The sequence below is a fragment of the Pan paniscus genome, chromosome 17 (assembly GCF_029289425.2).
Source record: "Pan paniscus chromosome 17, NHGRI_mPanPan1-v2.0_pri, whole genome shotgun sequence".
In the NCBI taxonomy this organism is placed as follows: Eukaryota; Metazoa; Chordata; class Mammalia; order Primates; family Hominidae; genus Pan; species Pan paniscus.
Window position 1 is genome coordinate 72,413,000 of NC_073266.2, and position 25,373 is coordinate 72,438,372.

Below are 25,373 nucleotides of genomic sequence, written 5' to 3' on the forward strand. Positions count from 1 at the left end.
TTAATAAAAGCACCTAACATTTACTAAATGTTGGGTATTGATACAGGTGTTTCATATATATTATTAGTCCCCTTCATAATCTGAAATTTGTAAGGTGTTATCTCCGTTTTACAGATAAGCACATTGTGACTGGGAAGAGGAAGTAACTTGGCCAATATAACTAGTAAGCAACCAAACTGGAGACAAGCAATTAGATCAGGAATCTGGAATAAGAGCAGTCATTTGACATCACTTATTTATCAATAACTTGCTGGTTCCATCTGCTTTCTTTTCAAGGCCAACTGCAAGCAAATGCTTATTGTGAAAATCCAGATATAGTATTAATTGGCAACAAGGCAGACCTACAAGATCAGAGGGAAGTCAATGAACGGCAAGCTCGGGAACTGGCTGACAAATATGGGTAAGTCAGTTACACTGAGATGGCATGTGACTTGCACACTGCTGTTCAACAAATGGAGCAGAGACATTAGATTGATATTAGAAGAAATCCCCTTAACCAGGAACAGCATGTGGATTAAAAAGATCTTTCAGAGAGATATATGTGATGTATTAATGAATTACTTAATAATAAGAGCACCTAACATTTACTGTATACCTATAATGTGCTAGCAACAGTTCCTAGACATTAACTCATTTTAACCCATCATAACTAGAGTTATCTCATTTTATATATAAGAATTGAGTCACAGAGAGATTAAGTAACTGATGGAAGGCCACGCCACGCAGTTAGTGACAGGCAGAGCTTAAACTCAATCCAGGCAGTCTGAGATCAAAGCTCATGCTCTTAAACACTGTATTCTTCTGCCTCTCAATCAATAGATGTAAAACTCCAAGAAATAATCCCTGACAAGGGTATGAAAATGTGGTCTTTATCCCAGCTGAGCTTGAATGGCAGCTTAAAAAAAAAAACAGAAACAACACCCCACGTAATTGTAAATTGACTTCCGTGGCAGAATCTGTCATTATTCTTTAAATTTAAAGTAGTTTTATCATATCTGCCAATTTTTTATGGAAGAATTCTCCCTGAAAGCTGTACAATTTACACGTCTTCTTGAAACTTTTAAATCCAAATAAACATTGACTGTATTCACACAAATATCCTTATTCAATGCATACCTATTTTTTAAAGCAGATTTCCAGATAATTGAGTGGAAGGGAAGTAATATTTTAATAGTAACATTGGTCAGTAGTTTTATTGATCAGAGGGTATTTTTCCCCTCCTAATTTTTTTAAACAGTGATAATGCCTTGGCTTCAACTTCCTGACTACCTCTTGTGTCAATTTTCTTGCCCATAAAACTGGTTATAATCATACTAAAGAGCAGCTCACCAATTTGTACTCACTGAGGAAAAAACAAGGATGCTTTCCAACTTAGCCAGCAAAACCATAATCATTTCACAATCTCTCAGCCAGCCATTTTTGCATGTGTGATTCACTTGTACATCTTGCTGTATCTGTTCTGATTTCTTCCTCTCAAAAATATTTGCCATCCTTTCTATGCTAGCATACCGTATTTTGAAACAAGTGCAGCAACTGGACAGAATGTGGAGAAAGCTGTAGAAACCCTTTTGGACTTAATCATGAAGCGAATGGAACAGTGTGTGGAGAAGACACAAATCCCTGATACTGTCAATGGTGGAAATTCTGGAAACTTGGATGGGGAAAAGCCACCAGAGAAGAAATGTATCTGCTAGACTCTACATAGAAACTGAACATCAAGAACCCCACCAAAATATTACTTTTAAAAACAATGACAAACCACACAATTGTTGTTGAGTAAACCACGCACAATGGCATGTCTTTCTTTTTCTGCCAGAAAATCTATTTTAAGAAACCAGAATAGTCAACAGTGTTCAAAAGAATTGACTAGTTATCCCTGAGGCCCTTTCAAACATGATCAAAGATTTCCCAATGTGATCTCATCATCATGGATACTCAATTTGTTTTTTCTTATAGAGAAAATGAGTATATAAGACAATATACAAGAAGAAATATCAGTGAGTTTTAAATCAGAACAAGTTACCTGTCACATTGAAGAAAAGGGTAGGCACTAAAGGGAGAACACAGAAAGAAGAATTTCTAAAATATTGGATTTACTTCTTATATTGAGTCAGATGCATACTTTTAGATTTGCATTGGGGAAAATGTACTAGCTAAAAATGGATAAACAAGAATTCTATTTGGCTAATTAAGAATGATATACTGTGTACAACCAATAAGCTGTACTAGAATGAATAAATTACTGATAAGGTTACAAATAGGTAAATGTCACACTTCTGTTAAAATGCAGGAGATAGTGTCATAATGCTGTCTTTATATTCTTAATAAATAGCACTTTGACAAGAACAGGACTGTAAATGACAAAGTACAAGACAAATACCCTGGGAAAAAAAATGAAAGTATGAGAAATTGGCATTTGTACACCTGAAATTCGATGTATCTGTTAGAGATGTCTGGAAGGGTTACTTAGCCAAATTTTACTCAAGCCAATTAGGAGCTGACATTATCAGTTGGAATTAAGAGAACTCCAGAGGTTTCCATTTCAAAAAAACTTTAGAAATTGGTTTGGTGTTCAGCTTCACATTTCGTTTTTTCTTAGCACATATTGATAAAATAGTCACAAGGAGAAATTAACAGTTACGGTTTATTAAATCTCTTTTAAAATGCAGTCAAGGAAAACTAGCCTTGAATTTTTTTTAGATAAAATATGATGGTGATATGAAACAAAAAGTGGCAATTATTGCAGGTTTCCTTTTAGTTTACAAAAGTACTGGAAACTAAATCATATTTCTTCCCTCCAAATTTCACCCATTCCTTACTTTGAATCAATTGCAGAAATGCAGGTGCGTTACTTTGTTGATCAATAACTTTGGAACAATTATGGATCAATTCTATGGTCACTCTGAATTTTCATGTCATTAATCACATAAAAATTGATAATACCTCATTCTGTATTACAATATGATTTTATTTTGCCAAAGGCAAGACACCTATAGTTGAGCTGTATTTGGGGGATTGGGTGAGGAAGTACCTCTATCTTATCTCAACAAAAAACTGGCCAGTATTTTTGTTAATGTAAAGCTTCCTTTTCTTTCTAAAAAATAGTAACAAAATTATTTTTCATTGGCCTATTCCGTTCTTGTGTCTAAACTAACATTACATTAATTTTTAATCTTAGTTTCTGATAAACACAAGCCATTCCTATCAAAATATTATTTATTTCAGTCAATTTTACCAAATAACAAAGACAATATATTTTCTTTTTTTTTATTATGAGCATATGATTTTTTGACAGGCTGTTTCCTCATTGTATAAATTTTTTCCAATCAAACCTACTTTTTTCATACTCTGTGCATATTTTTTGTGAAGTTATACACATTGAAGACCCTAAAAATCCCAGTCTATCATTCAGCTTACCTCTGCGAACTTCTATCTGGTATTGAATCAGTTTCAGAAACACAGACAGATCCAAGGAAATGTCTCTTTATAATGTTCTTAGGATAGACTAGACCCATAAATGTGCCATGAATCAAAATATTAATAATTTGAAAGCTTTCATGCTGTTAGCCCCGATGAAATTCTCAGCATTAACTGGCCAGCTCCTCTGATTTCTGCAGCATCGCAACAGGTTCGAAGATGGGTTGTGGCTGGGTATTCCCTCCCATGGTGTTTCCTCTGGGATGCTCTTCATTATCTCAATGCCTGTGCCATGAAGATAGAAAACTGTAAGCTAACATTTAAGATGTTTCTTCTGGAAGGAAAGTGAGCAGGAACAAGTTATATTGCCACTGCTGTGGCAAATTTTGGTGAACTTTTGGGGTCATTATATCAATTTTTTCTTTGGATTCAAATTGTAATGTCCCCGGCATTTCCTTAATAGGGAATGTGAAGCCTTTATAAAACTCTGAAAGTATTCTGTTTTGATATGTCTTTTTGTTTCTATTCATTTTCAGTTATATGATTGATTTACTTATGCCAAGATTCTGTCACTGTCAGTTATTTAATGAGTGTTTTTTCAGGGTCTGTTTTAAGATCATTATTTGATAGCTGTAGCATGAAGCAGAGGTTGATGATGCCCATAATTGCAAGACTATTCCTGTAAAATAACAATTATTGGGTAATAATTTCAAGAGGAATGAGAAGTGACAAAATTGATTTAAAATATTGTTCTACTTATAAATAAATGCTTGATCTAAAAAAAATTTTCTCCATAAAGTTTGACATCTGACCCCAGATTCTATGTAATCATTATTAGAAATTCCTTCTCTCATTATTTCAGGATTAGTAGTTCTGTGTAATTCATTTTACAATTTCAAATTGTTCTGGTGCCATAAAGTATACAGACTACTTTAAAGATTTCCAAATCCCCTAATTTACCCCACAACAGCATGCAATTTTAGCCAAGATATGTCCTGTTGTTACTAAGTATCTCCCAATGCTTTAGTAAAAGTATTTAGGAGAAATGTTGAAAATGTACATGAAGCTCCTTTCTGATATAGAAACCATTTCTGGAGTATTTACACTGGTTTGATGTTTACATTGCTCTAACTCGGTGCCTCAGATACCTCTGTGACCAAATTTGTCTCCAACCACATAGCTCATTTCCTATAATGTTATATCATAGGAAGCCCTCACAGAGACACTAACACAGCTAAAGATCTTCTGATATTATCAGCAAGGGATGCAAGGACTTTATTGGAATCTGGAGAATTTAACCGCCTTCTCTTAGTCTCCTCACTTACTTCTTATGAAGTTGGCATTACCTGAGACTCTTAGCTGTGATTAAGTACAAGCTTACCTTTTAGGGTAGAAAAAGAAAGATCCTTTGAAAAATGTATCTAAAATAATCCAGAGAACATAATGTTTGTCTTGGTCTGATAATGATAAGAAGTCAAGGATTGGCAGAGAAAATACTAAACGCCAAGATTTGAGCCTGTGGGTCTCTCCGTAAGAGTTTTAAAACTCTTGCCAGTTACCACTTTATCCAATTTGCTATCATTTTCGTATTATCAGCTATCACCCTGTAAAATATTCAAAACCAGCTATTTCTAAAGTAAACATTTTATCTGTTACTTTTAACCAGATAGGTGTCTTTGTCATCCTTCTACTATAAATTGTTCTTTGCCAACCTATACAGGTAGATGAACCAGGCGAGAGTTTTAATCAGCCTTTTCTTGTCCCCTTTGTAAGAAAGAGATGCTTGCCATAGAGAAGGACATGAGTACATTAAAAATAATTTAATAGCCACAATATGATGTTCTTTAAGCTGCAAATTGAGTACACTGGGAATCAACAAATTTGATGAAGCCTGTCTGTCTCTTCCCCAGTGGAGTGAGTGCAGCAGTTAGAAAGAGAAGCAATATTGTGCAACTGGTGCAGTGGTGAGTTAATCATAGTGTATAACCTTGTGTTCATGAAACAGGTTGTTCATTGTTCTGCATCTCTCTTCATTTAAAAAGGATACACAATTCTTTCCTCATTGCATATTACACCAAACGTTTGAGGGAAAGATCCTCATTCGTAAAGGATTTTGGATTTATAATCTAAAACTCAACAATAAAGAAATAATATTCCAAGTCTCTGGTTTCCTAAGATACATAGTAACTGTTTATAAAGAAGATCTAAGAGCTGATATTTGCCAAAGTGATAGAAGAGTTGTTTTTTCCTCTCTACTACCAAGCTTTAAGACATTAAAAGAAGTCTAGTGTATTTGAATATTTTAGAGAAAGCTTTATCATTTTTTAAGATGCCAAGATGCTGCCTACGTTTGCAAAAGTTGTCTAAGAATTTACCATGAGCTGTATTTTCTTCTGGATCTTTGACCAAGGTGATGTCAGCTTATTTCTGGGGAAGGTGTTGAGCTCTTACACATGAAAATGGATATAGGCTATTATCTGGGATGAGTGTCATTTCAATGCTTTATAAATCCATGAAGCTGCTTGTCTCATAAAGTAGAACTGATACAAATTTTGGTTGGATATATAGAGAATTTTATAAATGTATTGCCTTAGAATTTCTGGGTGGAGACCCAACTACAATGACATTGTCATGCAAGAACTATAAAGATAATTAGAGTTAAAAGTTGTTTAAGTTGTGCCCTTAAATACAGCAGAACCTGGAGAAGGTCATACTTCAAAGGTCGATTTTGAGTCCGAATAAAGAAAGACCTAGTAACAGATAGTTTTTTTTTGTCATTTTCTTCTACCAAGTAGAGGTTTATGCCCTCAGAACTAAACTAGTAAAAATATCTGAACAAAAAACCTTTCGTTGTTGGCATAAAAATGTGGTACACTTAGAGACATTTTGTTTGTTGCATATAAATCTAATTTTTCCATAAATTAGATTTATGATATTTTCATAAAGCACTTGATTAGTTTTTCAAGGCGTACCATCACAAAGATGCTTTCCTGCAGAGTTCTTTGTATCAACAGCCTATGGTTGAGATGTTTTCTCATTTCCTGTATAGAGAGAATATCACTAACAAACAAGCAAAAACTTTAGTGCCAAAATAGTGGAACTATTTTGTCATCTTTTGAGAAAAAAGTATACAAAGAAGTCATCTTTTCATTAAGTGGATTCCCTGGTTCCTTTCCAGCTGGTTGTGGAAGTAATGGCTAACATCCTTCAGGTGACTTTGTCTACAAGGATTATTAGCAAATTCTGTAGGAGCAAGCATGTCTGACCTTAACTTAATGGATCCCTTATTCAATCAGTGGCTTCTGTCTTTATGTCTGTTGGCATATCAAAATGGTTTCTGTTCCTAGAAAAGTAATAACATATGCTTATCTTTACTCTTTTTCCAGGTGATTTTGTTTTCAAATGCTCTTTGCGAAAACACCTAGTGTTGTAGAAAGGAAAGTGGCCAGAAAGAACAACTTGGGATCATTAGTAGGTCATTAAATAGCTTAGTGATTTATCCTCATATAGGGCTTATAAACCCTGTATGTGTTTATATGTGCTTCACAGAGTTCGTGTCAGGCTCAAAGGAGATATGTATAAGAAAGTGGTTTATAAATTATGTTCCATTTCATAAATAGACACTATTCACAAACTAAAATCTAATAAAAAACCACAGTTGTAATTTAAACTGCTTGATATAAAAAGAGGTATCATAGCAGGGAAAACACACTAATTTTCGTACAGTAGAGGTATTGAAAACTGAAAATGGGAAGGCAACTTGAAGTCATTGTATTTGATTGAAAATGTTTAATACATCTCATTATTGACAAAATATGTCATCTTGTATTTATTTCAAGGAAACCAATGAATTCTAGGTAGTATATTACAAGTTGGTCAAAATATTCCATGTACAAATAGGGCTTCTGTGTCCATAGCCTTGTAAGAGATACTGATTGTATCTGAAATTATTTTTTAAAAAAATAAATTATCCTGCTTTAGTTAGTGTGTTAAAAGTAGACGATGTTCTAATATAACACTGAAGTGCTTCATTGTATCCCAACAGTTTACCTTCAAGTACTATTATCTTTATTTTTAGGCTAAGCACGTTTTATTATTTTGTCTGTCTCCTATATAGATCTGTTTTGTCTAGTGCTATGAATGTAACTTAAAACTATAAACATGAAGTTTTTATTCTATATGCCCCTTAATAGACTGTGGTTCCTGACGCACACTGTTAGGTCATTATTTTGTTGTACCAAAGTTCTAGTGGCTTCAGAAATTATAGCATCCAATGATTTTTTGGTGTCTGGCTATGAATACTATGGTTGAGAATTGTATTCAGTGATTGTTTCTGCACACTTTTCAAATAAAAAATGAATTTTTATCAATTATTTTCTGTACTCAAAGCAACTTTATTTCTGTGCTGAAGTTGAGTGTATGGTGAGTGGGGAACATTAAACCAATATTAGCATGGAACTTGTATCACATTAAAAATGGATTCCATTCCCAACTAGGAAATAAGTGATTTGGACTTAGCAAAGTGATTTTTACTTACCTCTCCAAACTTTTCATTAATTATTTAAAGACTGGGCTTTGTGAGTGAATTTTTAAAATAATTTTGAAGGAAACATTTATTAAACTTAGCAATTAACATGTTGAAGTGTTCACTAGTACATAAGCACTTCCACGTATTATAACCTATTTCTTCTCCATAAGAAAATGCTGAGCGGGTGATGGTATCTACCTTAGTGGCACACTGGTGAAAGATGGTGTTCGAGGCCAACTCCAGACCACAACTGTACAGCTTCCTTTACAACGTTCATTTGCAAAGGCTGACTTGTTCCCAGAGTGGATCTCCCTCCATATGTTACTTAGATTGGCTTTGCCAAGATAATGATGAGTTCTTAATTTAAAGAAAAACAGCTCTCCCACTGCAGACAAATAAATCCTTGGCACCATTCTCTCAACTTTATTCCCCAGTAGCAATAATGCTGTTTCTCACAGGCAGAATCTTTTGCCCACTGGGTTCATCTTAAATAATTCAAGATAAGTAATTGAGAACTCATTTTTCTTAATGGTTTTATAGAATTTTTAAAAAGTCATAGCATGCCCCATATTGAGGAAAAATAAAATAAAATAGAGCTGCTGGACATTCACTGTAATTATAGAATTTCTGTTTTTAAAGCCATATATAAGGTGTATTATTCACATTTCTCCATGCCAAGGAGAATTTCATTTCTAATATGGATTGCTACTTGTGGGGAAAGAATAGCCACAATAGTGTGAGCATGGCTGTTCTCTTAGAAACTCATTTAGGTGACTTGCATTACAGCTTAGGAAGCCTATACACTAATTAAGATTTAACTAAAGCTATATTATAGGTACTCAATGTTTTGTGATGGTAATCTGACTTTTGCAATTACCATAGTTTTGGACCATTTCGCTGAGAAAGAAAAAAGACTGTCCATTACCAAAAGGATAAAAATTAAAACCAGCAAGATTACAAGAGAGGATTTCATCTGTTCAATTGATACCCCCAAGAAAGTTACATCATGAGCTCGTTCACTCTCATGAGAAAGTGAACCAGAAGGAGTGATTAGGAGTTGTGCTGGTTAGAACATTGAATTATGAGTACTCCCACTCTGAGCAACCTTGGGACGTTTCTCCTGCCCTTACTTCCAAGGGCATTTCCTCTAGCCAAGAGGGGAAGTCAAAGCAAGACCACTTAACTGAACCATCTAGGCTCAGTTTTTCTTTTGATGCTTTTTGCAGAGAACATGGGCTTTCTCAGTATATTAGGGAAACTAGACCCAGGAGGGGATTGAGATACAGATTCCAAAAACTTGTTGGCTAATTACTGCTCAGCATTCAAAGAATTGGAAGGATAACTTACTAATCAAATAAAAGGAATGATTTATACAAAGGAAATATGACAAAATATATGCATAGGTAAGGATTTAGATGATATTGAGTCTTCCTCTCCTATTTAAATTGCAAATCTATAGTTAACATTTGTTAAATTATCACCCAATTTAAAATTGCAACCACACTGTCATCCCTAAAACTTCCTATTTGTGGGTTCAGCTTTACTTTTCTTCAATTCTTCAGACACCTCTGACTGTATTATCTGTCTCTCCTCACTGAATATATTCCCATGAAGGTAAAGACTTTTTCTTTCTTCCCTGCCCCTCCCCATCTACCCCACCCCCAAACTGCCCACTACTGTAGCCCTGGCATCTAGAACAGTGCCTGGCAAGTAGGATGTGATCAATAAATATTCGTTGAAAGAAAAATGAGTGAATCCTGCCAGAGAACCTGATTGGGTGGACTGTAGAATAACAGTGCTCATGTCTTTTACTACTTTATTGAAGCAAATATTATATACAATACATTGCACATATTTAAGCTGTATAAAATAATGACTATTGTCATGGAATGTTCCCATGAAAAAATCATCATTTTGAAGACACTGAACATTGCTATGGCCTCCAATGTTTCCCTGTGCCCTTTTGTAGTCTCTTCCTCCTTCTACTCCTGTCCCCAGGACCCTGGAACAATGTGGGGGTTGCAAACACAGACCATCCCCTAACCAGGAAGTCAAAAATTGGCATATAACTTCTGATTCCCCTAAAACTTAACTACTAATAGTCTGCTGTTGACCAGAAGCCTCACTGATAACATAAACATTCAATTAACACATATTTGGTATATGTATTATATACTATATTCTTACAATAAAGTAAGCTAGAGAAAAGAAAATGTTATTAAGACAATCCTAAGGAAGAGAAGATATCCTTACTATTCATTATGTGAAAGTGGATCATCATAAGAGTCTTCATCTTTGTCTTCACACTGAATAGACTGAGGAAGAGGAGGAAGAGGAGGGTTGGTCTTGCTGTCTTAGGGGTGGCAGAGGTGGAAGAACATTTACATGTAAGTGAACCCTTGCAGTTCAATGCCATGTTGTTCAAGGTCAACTCTACTAATTTGCTGTCATTATGATGTCATATAGTATATCTTCTTTTTCCCTCTGGCTTCTTTCACTTAGCATAAGGATTTGAGATTTATCCATTGTATATATTTGTTTGTGATTTGGTCCTTTTATATTGTTGAGTTATATTCCAATATATAAGTGTACCACATTTTGTTTATCTATCTGTTAATGGACATTTGTTTTTAGTTTGAGGCTCTTACAAATAAAGTGCTATGAAAATTCACATACAATTCTTTCTGTGGAAAGAATCTTTTGTTTCCCTTGGGCAAAATAATGAGGAATTGAGTGACTAGATCAGATGGCAAGTTCATATTTAAATTTTTAAGAAACAGCCCGTTTTCCAAGTGGTTGTACTATTTTTGAATTTCCACTTGTACTAAATGAAAAGTCCAGTTTTTCCACATCCTCAGTAATGGCAAGTCCTTTTAATTTTAGTTGTTCTAATGGGTTAGAGTGTTAGACACCACTAATGTGGTATCTCTTAGTGGTTTTAATTTGCATTTGACTGTATTAATGTATTAATACAGCTAATGTATTAAGCATTTTTCAGGTGTGTATTTGGCATTTGTATATCTTGTCTTGTAAAGCAATGGTTCAATCATTTTTGCCCATTTTTATTGTATTATTATTTTTATGTTTTAAGAGTCTTTATGTATTCAGGATTCAAACCCTATATTTGTTGTGAGTATTTTCTCTAATTCTATGGCTTACTTTTTGTTTCTCTAGTGGTGTCTTTCAAAAAGGAAGAGATGAATTTTAATAAAATTCGATTTATAATTTATTTTTCTTTTTTGGCTTATGTTCTTTGTGTGCTATTTTAGAATCTTGCCTGCCTTAATATTGCAAAGAAAATCTACTAGGTTTTCTCCTAGAAATTTTGTAGTTTTAGCTTTACATCTAGGCATATTGCCCATTTCAGGTTAATTATTGTGTATGGTATTAAGTAAGGATCAATGTTTATTTGTTCCCCCCACCCCATGCAGACATTTCCAGTATTTCTGGTACCATTGGGAAGACTTTCCTTCCCCCATTGGATAGCCTTGACATCTTTTTCAAAAATCAATCATCTAGATGGATCTACTTATGCATTCTTTTTTCCAACCATTGATATGTCTTTTCACCAACTGCTAATATGTTGATTCTTTTATGTTAATCTTGTACTCTGTGACCTTGTTAACTTCACTTTTTCCAAGCTTTATTGAGATATAATTAACAAATAAAAATTATAAATATTTAGGATATATAACATTTTGATATACATAAACATTGTGATTACTATAATCAAGCTAATAAGCATATCTATCACTTCACATAGTTACCTTCTGTGTGTGGGGGGTGGGGTGAAAATATTTAAGAACTATATCCTTAGCAAAGTTCAAGTATACAATATCTGGTAGTTTTGTAGTTTTATTAGAGTTCTCTATATCAATAATTATATGAAACGCAAAAAGTGAATAGTTTTACTTTTTCCTTTCCAATCTGTATGCCCTTTCCTTCCTTCCTTCCTTCTTCTTCTTCCTCTTCTTGTTTCTTCTTTCACTTTCTTTCTCTTTCTTTTCTTTCTTTCTCTTTTTCTTCTTCCTTTCTATTTTCTTTTCATTTTCTTTTATTTTTCTTTTCATTTTATTTCTTTTCTTTTTCTTGCCATATTCCAATGACTAGGACCTGCAGCACAATGTTTAAGACAAGTGGTAACAAAAGCAGGCATCCTTGCCTTTTTCCCACTATCAGTAGGGAAAGCATTAGTCTTTCACCATTAATTATATTAACTGAAAGCTTTTCATAAATGCTCATTATCAGAAATGATGAAGTTTTCTATGATTCCCAGTTTGCTTAATGTTTTTATCATGAAAAGGTGCTGAATTTTGTAAAGTGATTTTTTCATGTACTAAAATTACCATATAATTACTCTCCTTTATTATGTGTATATGGTGAATTACATTAGTTGGTTTTCTAGTGATAAACCAACTTTACATGCCTAGGATAAATCCCAATTTTCCATAATTCTACCACAACTTTAAACAATTTTTTTGTGTAGGGGAAAATAAATATATTTCTTTCCCATCTTAGTTTCATGGCTGAAGCTCCTATAAGGAAAGATAGATTAATAAGAGACCAATATACAAATCTATTTAAGTTGTATGTAGCATAGGAGCCTTATAAAAAAATTAAGACCTGAAGAGATGGGTAAAGCTGTGTTTTTTAAATGCTAGTTTTGATGAAGATGTGGATAGTTGTAAAGAAGTATATTGGAGAAAAGGAGTATGAGCTAATGTTAACAAAGTCGGAGGAAATTAGCAAGGCCTGTTTGCTCAGATTCTTCTCTGTGTCCCTGTGTCTTCCAAGATAAGGATATTCCTTTCCGGTGGGTATAAGGAGGACACCTCTTGAATGAGGGTCATATAGGGGAAAGTTAAAAAAAAATTCTTGCTAGATTTTATGACCTGCTTCAGGGCAGAAGGAGGGAAAGTAAGAGTGGCCTTCCTGCTTCTGCTGTTTTCTCAAGTGCCAAGGTGCCATGTTTTGGGGTAGCATGTCCTGAAAGCCATCATTAGTATATACATTAATAATAAATCAATTAATATTGTTACTTAAATCTTTATTGCCTCCTTAATATTTTCAACCAAAAAAATAAGAAAGGAAGGAAGGGAGACAAGAAGGAAGTTATAATGATTGCAATATTAGTTGGGGGACTTTTCAATTCTGGGTGGATAGAGTAACTACTTGGATATTGATGAGGATTCTGTATTTATTTGCAGGTCAGAAGAGAGGTAGAGATGTTCAAAGTAAACATGAATGAATTTGAGAAGTTGTGTGTGTGTGTATGTGTGTGTGTGTTCCTCTTAATTTTATAACTCTTTTTTCAAATTTAGAGTAAAAGCTTAGTAGATTTATTTTATTGTCAATTTAAATCCAAGGAAAAGCAGCAGAAAAATTCAGGAAGCTATTTATAAATCTGTTCACTGACCAAAACAATACATATAGTATGGATAATATTGTCATAAACAATCAGATAAAAACTACTGGTCTGGCGCTGCTGGCTCACGCCTGTAATCCCAGCACTTTGGGAGGCTGAGGCGGGTGTACCACCTGAGGTCAGGAGTTCGAGACCAGCCTGACCAACATGGCAAAACCCCGTCTCTACGAAAAATACAAAAAAATTAGCCGGGCGTGGTAGCAGTCGCCTGTAATCCCAGCAACTTGGGAAGCTGAGGCAGAAGAATTGCTTAAACCTAGGAGGTGGAGGGTGCAGTGAGCCGAGATTGCGCCATTGCACTCCAGCCTGGTCAACAAGAGCAAAACTCTGTCTCAAAACAACAACAACAACAAAACAAAAACAAAAAACCACAAAAACCAAAAAACTACTTAATTCATTTATGCATAATTTTAATATAAAAAGAAAACCAAACAATTCACACAATGTAGCATCAATTTTCTTTATGGTAAGGCATATTATAAGCAATTATTCAAAAGATATACTATACTAATTGTTTAAACATTTTACAATGATAATTTGTAACAACATATGTAATCAGGTAGAACTAAGTTTCTTTTCTTTTCCTGACGTCATGTATGAATTTCAGACCCACCTCAGACCTTCTTATCCAATAAATTCAAGAGTATAATTAGAAGTACATTTATTTGGAATAAAACTGAACTAGTGTTTCTTTTCCTATATTTCCTGTGGAGTACTATTTTAGCTGAATAAATATTATTCCCCCTTGTAATCTTGTTTTTTCACTGAGAAGTGTTTTTTTTTCATAAAAAAATATTTCAAATGATAATTTTATGATAGTGGATATAGGAAACAATCCATACATGACGAATAAATGATAAGGCTGATGGTATTATAAAGACAGCTACTCGGGAGGCTGAGGCAGGAGAATCGTTTAGTTTTGGGAAGGGCTATTATAATTTAACCTATAAAGTAAATTTCTCCCAAAGTTAGCTTGGCCCACACTCAGGAACGACCAAGGGCAGTTTCGAGGCAAGATAGATAGTTAGTTAGGTCAGATCTCTTTCACTGTCATAATTTCCCCACTGTTATCATTTTTGCATAGGTGGTTTCACCACTGTATTTCCATGTTCAAAAATGAGTATAGTGAAATCAAAATAAAAACCAACAGTGTCTTTCCACTTTTGACCTTAGAATAAGTTATTCTAATGGAAATCATCAAGATTGTTAGGTCAGTTAAATAAGCCCATTCCAAAATCTGAAATTTATTACAATCCAGCATGATGAATGAGGTATAAAAGGAATCTGGTCTCCTAGTAAAAGATGGATTCTCTTACTACACTGCAAATACTTAAAGCAGGACTCATGATCCTAATTTTCCTACAAGTGTGCCTGAAAATGTATCATGAAGAAATTCTTCAATGTGACATAAAGTCATAAATAATAAATGTATGATAAACAGATTTTTAGCAGGGAAGTTTGTCTGAACTGAGTTCTCACAATGGTAGTCCAGCTGGTGAAAGATCAACTCATTTCAGCAAAATATTGATTCTATCAGTATTTGTTGTTTCTTACTGTCATCCACAAAATAACACAGGCAGTCATCCAGGAAGCTATGTGTTGATTAAAGTGGCAAAAATAGAGAGATTTCTATAGCTGGGAAATTTCTTAGACCACCATGTGAGCAAGTAGAATGAATATCAATAGCCAAGTCAAAAGGTTCAAATTTTTGCTTCACAGTTAGCAGCTGGGCAAATTACTCAACCACTCTCAGTATCTTTCTCTGTAAAACAGGAATAATCTGCTTCTGAGGGCCTTGGGGAAGATAAAAGAAATTAATACAAGTAAAGTGCTTAGACTTGTTGCTGGTATAAGGTAACTATGCCCTAAATGTTAACAGATAAATATACCTTCAAAATAGGCAAGCAATAAAAATGTTTCCAAAGATACCATGAAGCATAAAACTCACACACAGTTACACAACAATTCAAGGATTACAGTACTTGGATAAATTTATAAATACATTACATCATCTCATTTTTATATACCTTCAAATATTTATAGACAACACTGATATTTCACATTCCATAATGAAAGAGTCAGCATCTTTCCTGAGCAAATATTTAAAGTTATACACTAGAGAGGAAGATCAAAGGCCTAAAGGAAATTCATCCTTTAGGGGGACCAAGGTCTCTCATTATACATTTAATTGAAGTTTGTTCTTTCCTGACTGTATGTCTGCATTTCTGCAAGTCAGAATTTGTTCTATTCACTGCAATCACAAACTCCACCTACAAAGAAGGCATGTATCAGAATTTAAGCAAACTTTCACAAATACACTATATATATCTTTCCAATTTATAAATTCAGATTCTTTCTGGCTGCAGACAGCAGTCATTATTCCTTTGAGCCTATAATATATACATTTTCATGGAAGTATGAGCTAACAGCATTATTTTTCTATCCCCCCCAATATTTTATTTAGATACTATTAATAACTATCAAGAAGAAAATTAGTCACAAAGGCAGAGGAAACCATGTGCATCCCTGTGCGTTTGTGTGTACAGGTTACCTCTAGAAACCAATTTTTAATCCCAGAACTAAGAAGAACAGTCATTCTCTGATGTGTGGTGAGGCAGCCATGATTCTCAACTTCAGAGGGGCATATGGGTTGGGGAATTAGCTAAAAGGAATCTGCTCTTTCTCCTGCCCATAATTCAGTCAAGTATAATTCTCCCACAAACAATGGATCAGGAGATGAACTTATGTCACTGTACGATCTTTCCTATCATCCAAAAGTTAACTTTCAAATATGTTTGCTCATTCATACATATACATGCCCTTCATACATATATATGCAGGAAATGTATGTTCATTCATACATATATACACTCTCCCTTCTATTTATACTCTTAAAAACCACTATAAAAAAGTCAGAATTGACAATCTTAAAACAGTCCCAGTAGAAAAAAAAAATCTGAAAACAAGATTCAGATTTTTTTTTTTTAAATTTAAAGCAGAATCTGTCTTCCATCATGAGAAGGCACCTGGTTTCTTCAACTATTTGGTAAGTTTTGAAGAGTCCATCCATTAAATATATATTTGTTTGATTTTCTGAAATGTCATCTTCTTGCAAAGCCATTGGTATGTAATAAGTTCCATTTAAATAATGGCATTGTGCCATTTTAACATGAAACTTGGGCTGTGTTTCAGAGAATAAATAAGACTCACGCAGTCTTTCTAAATCAGATCTTCATCCAGCCAGTTCATTTCCGTAACCTAATCAACATTAAATAAGGGGAAACACCTTCGGTCTTCAATTCACTGTAGAAAAGACAACAAGATGATCAAAATGGAGAATGTTAAACTCTAGTGATTATGGCTAGACTACCACACTCAACTACTACAATACTATTCATATCAAATCTGAACTAACTGCTTTGTTCTAAGAGATGTGTTAATAGATGTGTTCTGACCAGTTCCCCATGATATACAGTAGAATCGCATTGTGAAAGCATTTAATGCATGCAAATTCTGCTAGATGTAACAGGACAAGAATGAGGGAGCATGAGGGAAGCCGGAGAGAGGAAGAGCCTGTATCTGCCATTCCACCTGGTGAAGACATTCCCCAGAGTGAGTTGGAGATGACAAAACACAAATCAACTGTTCCCCCAGGCTATTTTAGTTCAATGCATTTTGCATAGCCTGAATTTATTTCCTCACTGTGTGATTCTAGTATTTAAAACTGTAAGTATGTGTGTGTATATATATACATATGTACACAGACATATGTATGCATGCACACACATATATACATATGCATATTTTATTATTGTTGTTTAACAACATGGCCCCTCATCTCAAGCAAACCACTCAAGAAACATCAGGCTGGATGCAGTGGCTCATGACTGTAATCCCAACACTTTGGGAGGCTGAGGTGGGATGATCACTTGAGCCCAGGAGTTCAAGACCAGCCTAGGCAGCATAGCAAGACGCTGTTTTCCACAAAAAGAAAATAGCCAGGTGTGATAGTGTGCCTGTAGCCCTAGCTACTGGGGAGGCTGAGGTGGGAGAATCCCTTGAGCCCAGGAGTTTGAGGTTAAGATGAGCTATGATTGCACTGCTGCACTCCAGCCTGGGCCACAGAGTGAGGCCCTGTCAAAACAGAAAAACAAAGAGAGAATGAAAGGAAGTGGAGGGGAGGGGAGGGACTAGTTGGGAAGAGGAGAGGGGAAAGGAAGGGCAGAGAGCGGGAAGGAGGGTAGCGGAGGAAGGGGAGAGAAAGAAAGGAGAGGGAAGAGGGGAGGGAAAGGAAGGGAAGAAGGAAGGACGGAAGGAAGGAAGGAAAGAAGGAAGATCTATATGTTCTAATGCTCAAGTAAAAAAGAAAAAACCTTGTTTGTTTGTATTCCCTGAGAGAATGTGTAGAGATTTGCCAAGATTAAATTTTTATGTGTACATAATTTTCTAATTTCAGTCTTAACAGTTATCTTTATACTCAAATCTCTCCCTAGAGTTAATTCCATTGTATATTTGTGAATCCAGATTTACCAAACCAAACTACCACTTACATTTTTCAAGCAACCAATGGGCCATATTTTATTTTGCAAATGTGAGTCCTGCCTTTATATCAGGAGTGCCCAGCCCCTGGGCCATGGACTGGTACCAGTTTATGGCCTGTTAGGCATAGGACTACACAGCAGGAGGTGAGCAGCGGGCAAGAGAGCGAAGCTTCATCTGTATTTACAGCCACTCCCCATCGCTCACATTACCTCCTGAGCTCCACCTCCTGTCAGATCAGCAATGGCATTAGAGTCTCATAGGTGCACGAACCCCATTGTGAACTGTGCATGCGATGGATCTAGGTTGCATGCTCCTTATAAGAATCTAATGCCTGAACATCTGTCTCACCCCCAGATGGGACTGGCTAGTTGCAGGAAAACAAACTCAGGGCTCCCACTGATTCTACATTATAGTGAGTTTATAATTATTTTATTATACATTACAATGTAATAAAAATAGAAATAAATGTAATGCACTTGAATCACCCCGAAACCATCCTCTCCAACCTGGTCCATGGAAAAACTGTCTTCCATGAAAATGGACCCTGGTTCCAAAAAGGTTGGGGACTGCTGCTTTACATAATTAATATGAGAATTTCTATCAAAAATCACAGAACAAAGGGGACATTCAGTCTCGTTTCACCACTTCAATTAGGAAATTTCCCCCATTTGGCCTTTCCCAAGTCACAGGGAGAAGAAAAATCTTTAAACAGTAAACCTTTAACTATTAATTAGTTAAATACTAATTAATAGCTATAGCTAAAGCGTTGGCCAAAGAAATCATTCTCTTCAACATGACCCCTATACACCAGCCAGAGTCTCAGCTTTCAATACTAGAGTAGTTACCATATGAAGATAACCAGCTGTTTCATTGTCTGCTCCATTCTGGCCCCATTCCCTCCAGGGTCCAAGCAGCTGGGACTGGCCATAGTGCTTCACCATCCCAGTGGGAATGGTAAAGATGGAAGGGAGCAAAATATTAGCCATCCTTCCTTCCCTTAGAATGTCACGCTTGCCCTCCTAGTCCCAACTTTTCCCATCTTCCCCAACTGAAGTGACTCCACTCTCCCTGCTTCTGAAATGTAGGCATTTCATCTCCTCCTGGGAAACCTCTGAGGCTTCATTTCTTTTCTTTTCTAGAAGTTGCAGGGCTAGTGGCCAAAAAGTTTCTAACAAGCATCTGGAGGCCAAAAGATTTTAGAGGACTTGAATCATAATAGTTTCATCTCTAGTCTCTAATTACATACATCATTAGCAAAGTGAAATACTGTTTCAGGCAGTTTTAAAGAGAGAAGAATCTTCCTGAATTCCTAGACTGATGCTAATCATAGTGGGTCTGATTTTTCCACCTCCGGCACTGGGCTGAAGAGACGTTTAGAAAATAAGATTCTTCCCTAGAGGGACTAGCTTGGGAAATTCAAAAGCTGTTAGAAGAGGAAGTTTTTAATCACTTTTTGAATGATACATATAATTAGAGACTATGTTTTCTTTTAAATGATAATTTCATTGGGTTTGTGGAAATGAGATTTGAGCCCAGATTCTGATTTTGCCAACAACCACAACAAAAATTTAACTTAAAAAAATGACTTAGATGGTTTCAACCATCATTTCAATTTCTTTAGTAGGTCATCATCATCGCTTGAAATCATTCATTATTAGATAGTTGTTGAAGAACCTTGTCCTTAGCAATGCAGGAAATTAAAAAGAACTATTCTTGCCCTGGTGATATTTATATTAATAATTTATTAGAGTTGACAACATAGCAATTTCAAAAAATGCCAACAATTAAAGATTAAAATGTCCACCAATGGCATAAAAAACTTGAGCAACAGAAGAAGAAAGACAAAAAAGGAGATGATCTGTAATGTCTAGGTGTTGGAGTTGAGACTGGGCTTGTTTTAGGGCAAAGAAGAAAAAAAGAGATATCTAAATTTGTTCATTAATTTATTTAGTATTTCTGTGTTAGGCTTTGAGGATTAAATGATGAACAAGATTAACACAGTTCTGAATAGAAACTGGGAGAAAAACAGTAAACAAATGATTGCATAAGCAGTGAGAGACTGGAATCTTTCTTGAGTGGGTTGAATGTCTAACATGTTCAACATAGTTTGTGAAGACAGGGTGGAAGAAGACAGAGACCTTACCTTGTAGAGACAGCCTTAGATACCTTTGTCCTAGGAGTTTCAGATGAAAGTGCTACCTGGGTTTTTAGTTCTTTATTCTAAAATTGAAAAAAAATGCAGACATCAAATAGCTAACACATTTATTAGCTACACCCTCAATGCTTCTATTCAACCCAACACCTGCCTCACTCGTTGGCAGCAAGTTTGTTACTGCAGTTATGCTATAGAACACAGAAAATAGCCAGTTGAAAGTCACTAAATATTATCTCTGAAGATGCAGCTACTCCTTTAAAAATGTATAATTTACCAAGGGACTAAAATAGAGTATTCTGATTTAGCATCTGAAATTCAACAGCTGAAGTATCCATATTTTATTTTACAGAGTTTTAAAAATACAGGCAAATGAAAAGAACTTTTAAGGAACCTTGTTAAAGATACCCACAATATCGATCACATGTTCGTCTTTCTTTTGCGATCTCTTGATTATAAACCCCATGAAAATAGGTCCCATCTGCTCTTTACTATTAATATAAGTTCATGGCCTCTATAGCCTCAATTTTCTTATGAAACCTTAGTTTCTTTATATCTATACTAGTGGTAAATGATACATGTCCTGCCTACTTTGTGTAAGTGTTTGGAAGAAACAAGTGTCATATGAACATAATATTTTACATCTGGAAGCACTCTCATAATTCTGGGAGTTCATGCAACAGCTAAGAACAGGAGTGGTTAGAGCACAAGTTCTCAGGTACAAATCCTAGCACAGCCACTCACTGGTTACATGACCTCATTTAGGTTACTTAACCTCTCTGTGCCTAATTTCCTCATCTGAATTACAGATATAATAATAACGCCTTCTTCACAGATTTAAAATGAGATAAAAAAATACGTCAAGTGCTCAGCTAGTGCCTGGCACAGATTTTAAGAGTAAAGGCAATTGGTTATGATTTTCTAGTCGAAGTGCCTTTTTTTTTGACAGTGTCTGGCTCCGTCACCCAGGCTGGATACAGTATCTCGGCTCACTTCAACCTCCACCTCCAAGCCTAAACCTGCCTTCCACTCAGCCTCCCGAATAGCTGGGACCACAAGTGTGCGCCACTATGCCTGGCTAATTTTTGTATTTTTGGTAGAGACAGGGTTTCACCATGTTGCTCACACTGGTCTTAAACTCCTGGACTTGAGTGGTCCACCTGCCTCAGCCTCCCGAAGTGCTGGGATTGTAGGTGTGAGCAACCACACTCAGCCTCAAGTACCATTTTTATAACTATAAATTGAATTCCAAAGACTTCCAGTGCCCCACATCCTATTCATGCAGAGCTCAATGCCAAGCTGTGTCCTCCTGTCCAGAGCCAGTGTTTTCTCTACAACATAGTCAAGTGAGCAATTTCACTTCCCAGATCTGGAAAGTGAGACTTAAAACAGTTAGGGATCATGAGCAATGCTGTTGCCAGTGGGTTGCACTTTAAAGGACACACCCATATAAAAGTGTCTGCGACCAAAAGGTAGCTGGGGGGAACGATGACAGGTGATGAACAGCAGAACATCAGCTCCCTTCCCTTTCAAGGAACAGACTTAGAGAGTCATGTAATTATAGTTTAAAAGGTATTTTCTTTCTTTTTTTTTTTTTTTTGAGACAGGGTCTCACTCTGTCGCCCAGGCTGGAGTGCAGTGGCACGATCTCAGTGTTACAAGGTGTCATTTTTCTGGCCGCAAATGTTTGAGGCCAGTGGTGCCTTTGCCACAGTTTTACTTGAGTCCGTTGGGCTCATTTTGTCCACTCAGCCTGGCAGGCTGCGAGCTACTGGCCTAGGTCTCATGCCTGTCAAGGGCAAGTCAGGTGTGAAATGGTGAGGGGTGTGTGAGCAAGTGGTGTGGGGTCCGGCCACTGTGTATAGTCAAACATGCCGACTGCTACAGTGGGGCACACAGCGCCAGGTACTGGCATGGGTGCTGGCTCTGCGAGGCTGCGGCTAGACCAGGTGCACCATAAGCAGCTTCCACAGCTGGCACCGGGGAACACGGTGGCACCCGGAAGCTTGGAGATGCCAGGAACCGCAAGGCCCCAGAGAGAGAGTCACAGCCCTGGCTCAGGGAGCTCCCAGGTCTGGGCTGCCCAAAGGGCCACAGCTCTTCTTTCCTTCTCTTTGCCTTCAACATGGCGAGCAAGGGGCATGTCTCAGCCCTGTTTGTGTTACAGCTCTTTTAGCCCAGGCATCCAGTGGGTCCTGAGTTCTTGTCCGGCAACCAGGAAGAATGAGGTACCCAGACAAGTGTAGAGTGACCAAGACAAAGAGGAGCTTTACTGAGCAATAGAACAGCTCGGAGGAAACCTGCAGGGGGCAGCTCCTTTCTGCAGCCAGGGTGTCCTGACAAGTGTCCAGCTCCTAGCAGAGAAGGTAGCTCCTCTCTGCTAGGCAAGTAATCCCAACAAGTGTTCAGCTATCAACAGAGACGGTAGCTCCTCTCTACAGCTGGCTGCCCCATCGTCTGTGCAGCTCTCATCAAAGAGGAAGCCCTAGAGTGGGTGGCTCCTCTCTGCAGGCAGGTTGTCCCAATATCTGCTTGATTCTCAGTAGAGAGGAGGCCCTGGAGTGGGTAGCTCTTCTCTGCAGCTGGTCATCCCAATGTCTGCCCAGCTCTGGCTAAGCCTGGGGCTTTCATGGCCTCAGAGGGGAAGGAGGTATGTGCTGATTGCTCCATGGGCAGCCATGAGTGGGCCCACAAAAGGCAACACAAGTTCTTACTCCAGTCCATAAGACTGGCAGCCCGGCCCCCAGCATTCAGACCCTCCCTGTCCTGAAGGTGAGGACTCACTGAGACCTGCCCCCTTCTGCCCAGGAGCCTGTCTGCCTTCTGCTGTGGTTCATAGCGCCCAGGCTGTTTGTGCCAAGGGGCACCTTCAGGCCAGCACCAAGCTGCCCTCAGCACCCCCTTGGCTTCCCTCTCATGCTCATTGGTGCCCAAAGTCCAGAGGGGGTTGAGGCAGAAGGGGGTTAGCATGTCAGCTCTAACTTGAGCATGCACACACCCAGCTGAGCTGTGACAGTGCCTGGGCTTGGTCCCAACTTTGCTCCGAGATTGGGGAGCCAACAGCAGGGAGAAGCCAGGCAGTGGGAGCAGGCACTTCCGAGCCTGCAAGGGCAAGGGGGGCCTTCCAAGGCCCCCAGGAGTGCAGGGACTCCTGAATCTGCAGCCACAGTTCAAACAGCTGCAGCTGTGCCCAGTAGGGGTGGGGCTCTTGTGGGCTCCATGAAGAATGCAGCCCTTGCCACGCCTCCCTGCTGCAGCCAGTGAGATGGCAATAGACCCTCCAGATGGCTCATTACAGCCATCAATGGCTCACTGCAACCTCCACCTCCACTTCCTGGGTTCAAGCGATTCTCCTGCCTCAGCCTCCCGAGTAGCTAGGTTTACAAGCATGTGCTACCACAGCTGGCCATTTTTGTATTTTTTTTAGTAGAGACAGGGTTTCACCATGTTGGCCACGCTGCTCTTGAACTCCTGGCCTCCAGTGACCCGCCCGCCTCAGCCTCCCAAAGTACTAACATTACAGGTGAAAGCCACTGCACCTGGCCTACAAGGTATTTTCTGAAATTCCACCTGATGGTTTGGAGTAAGTTAATGGTTTAGAGTCAGCCTTGAATTGTGCCTCTTCTTTTTTTTTTTTTTTTTTTTTTTTTGAGACGGAGTCTCGCTCTGTCGCCCAGGCTGGAGTGCAGTGGCGCGATCTCGGCTCACTGCAAGCTCCGCCTCCCGGGTTCACGCCATTCTCCTGCCTCAGCCTCCCGAGTAGCTGGGACTACAGGCGCCCGCTACCACGCCCGGCTAATTTTTTGTGTTTTTAGTAGAGACGGGGTTTCACCGTGTTAGCCAGGATGGTCTCGATCTCCTGACCTCGTGATCCGCCCGCCTCGGCCTCCCAAAGTGCTGGGATTACAGGCGTGAGCCACCGCGCCCGGCCGAATTGTGCCTCTTCTTAGTTCCCAGCATTTATCATGAATAATAACTCAAAGATGGAGCCAGTATCTTCACATGCAATCATCATTTCACTGTGAAATTTCAAGAGTGAAGCTAAGTTTCACCAAGGAAATGTACTTCAGATTTGATCAACTGATGGTGAAGATTTCCTCATATAATGAATATAAATCTATTATACACTCCAAACAAGGGCAGGCACATATTATAGGCCAAGCATGTGCCTAGAAAAAACTCCCTCTCTATAGTACTTTACACTTGACAAAGCAATTTGAAACACACTCTCTTGATGACAAGCATGATTGAAATGAAAATATTCTGTGACTGGACAATTAGGTAAAAGCTACTTAGGTTTTCCCCAGAATAAGCTCCCAGTTTCTCAACCAATTCAGTACCAAACAATACAAAAGCATAGGAGTTATTATGTTAGACTCTCTTCAATTTATTTTAAATTCCATGCTGATTTGTTTCATCTACCAGATTTAGGCATTTAGTCTTGATTCATAGACTTTTCTGATTTTTCCTTTAACTAGGACAGTATATGCATGAGTTTTATTTAAAAACTACAAATCACTGGCCAGAATATGCCTGCCATTATTATGGCTCTGTCTAAGGATAGTTTATTGACATAGTTTTCACAAAGAATATAATTTTTGCATACTTAATATTTTAGCAACACACTCCAGAATTAAATTTAAAGGATGATGGTGCTTATATAAAGTAGGATAATCTTCAAAGTTTAGAAAATGGAGTAATTTCTGAAAATGCATTTCCCTAGGAGCAGGTCCTTAGCGAAGAAACTAGAAATGCAAGAAATATGAGTGTCAGAGCTGTAAATTAAGATGATGAAAGATATGCAAAACCAGAAAGAAAGTAAATAATTTTGGTAGAGTTAAGCAGAAATTTTCTGGTGATATTTAAAACTGGCTAAGAAGAATTAAACATTTTTTAAAAGATAGGGTTATATGAGTCAATTTTATCACCTATAGGGAGGGGAAAAAAAACTGCTAGGATAGAAAGACCACCACAGGAAAAAAGGAGGTGTTTCCATTACTTGAAAGCTAGAAATAAGATAGAAAATATTTAATACAGTAACTGTGACAATGACTAAAATCAATGTAAAAGACTATGCAAATTTAATGTTATAACCAGGTGTTTAAAAATATATTGGCTACACATATATATTTCACAAACATGTATACACATACACACACACACACTTTTAATCACCCAGTGTATTAGTCTGTACTGACGCTGCTAATAAAGATGTACCTAAGACTGGGTAATTTATAAAGGAAAGACGTTTAATGGACTCACAGTTCCACATGGCTGGGGAGGCCTCACAATCATGGCAGAAGGGAAAG

The 25,373-nt window shown here is 37.3% G+C and overlaps 2 protein-coding genes across 6 annotated transcripts in view; one reads left to right on the plus strand and one right to left on the minus strand.

Annotated features, from left to right (window-relative positions):
* Positions 1 to 7,790, plus strand: part of RAB27B (RAB27B, member RAS oncogene family) — a 174,592-nt gene extending 166,802 nt beyond the window's left edge. For all 3 annotated transcript variants that reach the window (XM_034943759.3, XM_063597324.1, XM_003827233.4), the window contains 2 exons: positions 277 to 400; positions 1,505 to 7,790. In XM_034943759.3, the coding sequence (XP_034799650.1) occupies positions 277 to 400; positions 1,505 to 1,694 (314 nt within the window). In that variant the 3' untranslated portion in view covers positions 1,695 to 7,790. The remainder of the gene's footprint in view (positions 1 to 276; positions 401 to 1,504) is intronic.
* Positions 7,791 to 13,763: 5,973 nt separating this feature from the next.
* The window catches only part of CCDC68 (coiled-coil domain containing 68), a 57,626-nt gene continuing 46,016 nt past the window's right edge, over positions 13,764 to 25,373 (minus strand). For 2 of the 3 annotated variants that reach the window (XM_034943762.3, XM_034943761.3), the window contains exons 11-12: positions 20,056 to 20,132; positions 13,764 to 16,673 (exon numbers count right to left, since the gene is read on the minus strand). In XM_034943762.3, the coding sequence (XP_034799653.1) occupies positions 16,616 to 16,673; positions 20,056 to 20,132 (135 nt within the window). In that variant the 3' untranslated portion in view covers positions 13,764 to 16,615. The remainder of the gene's footprint in view (positions 16,674 to 20,055; positions 20,133 to 25,373) is intronic. The other variant, XM_063597323.1, reaches the window with a different exon arrangement.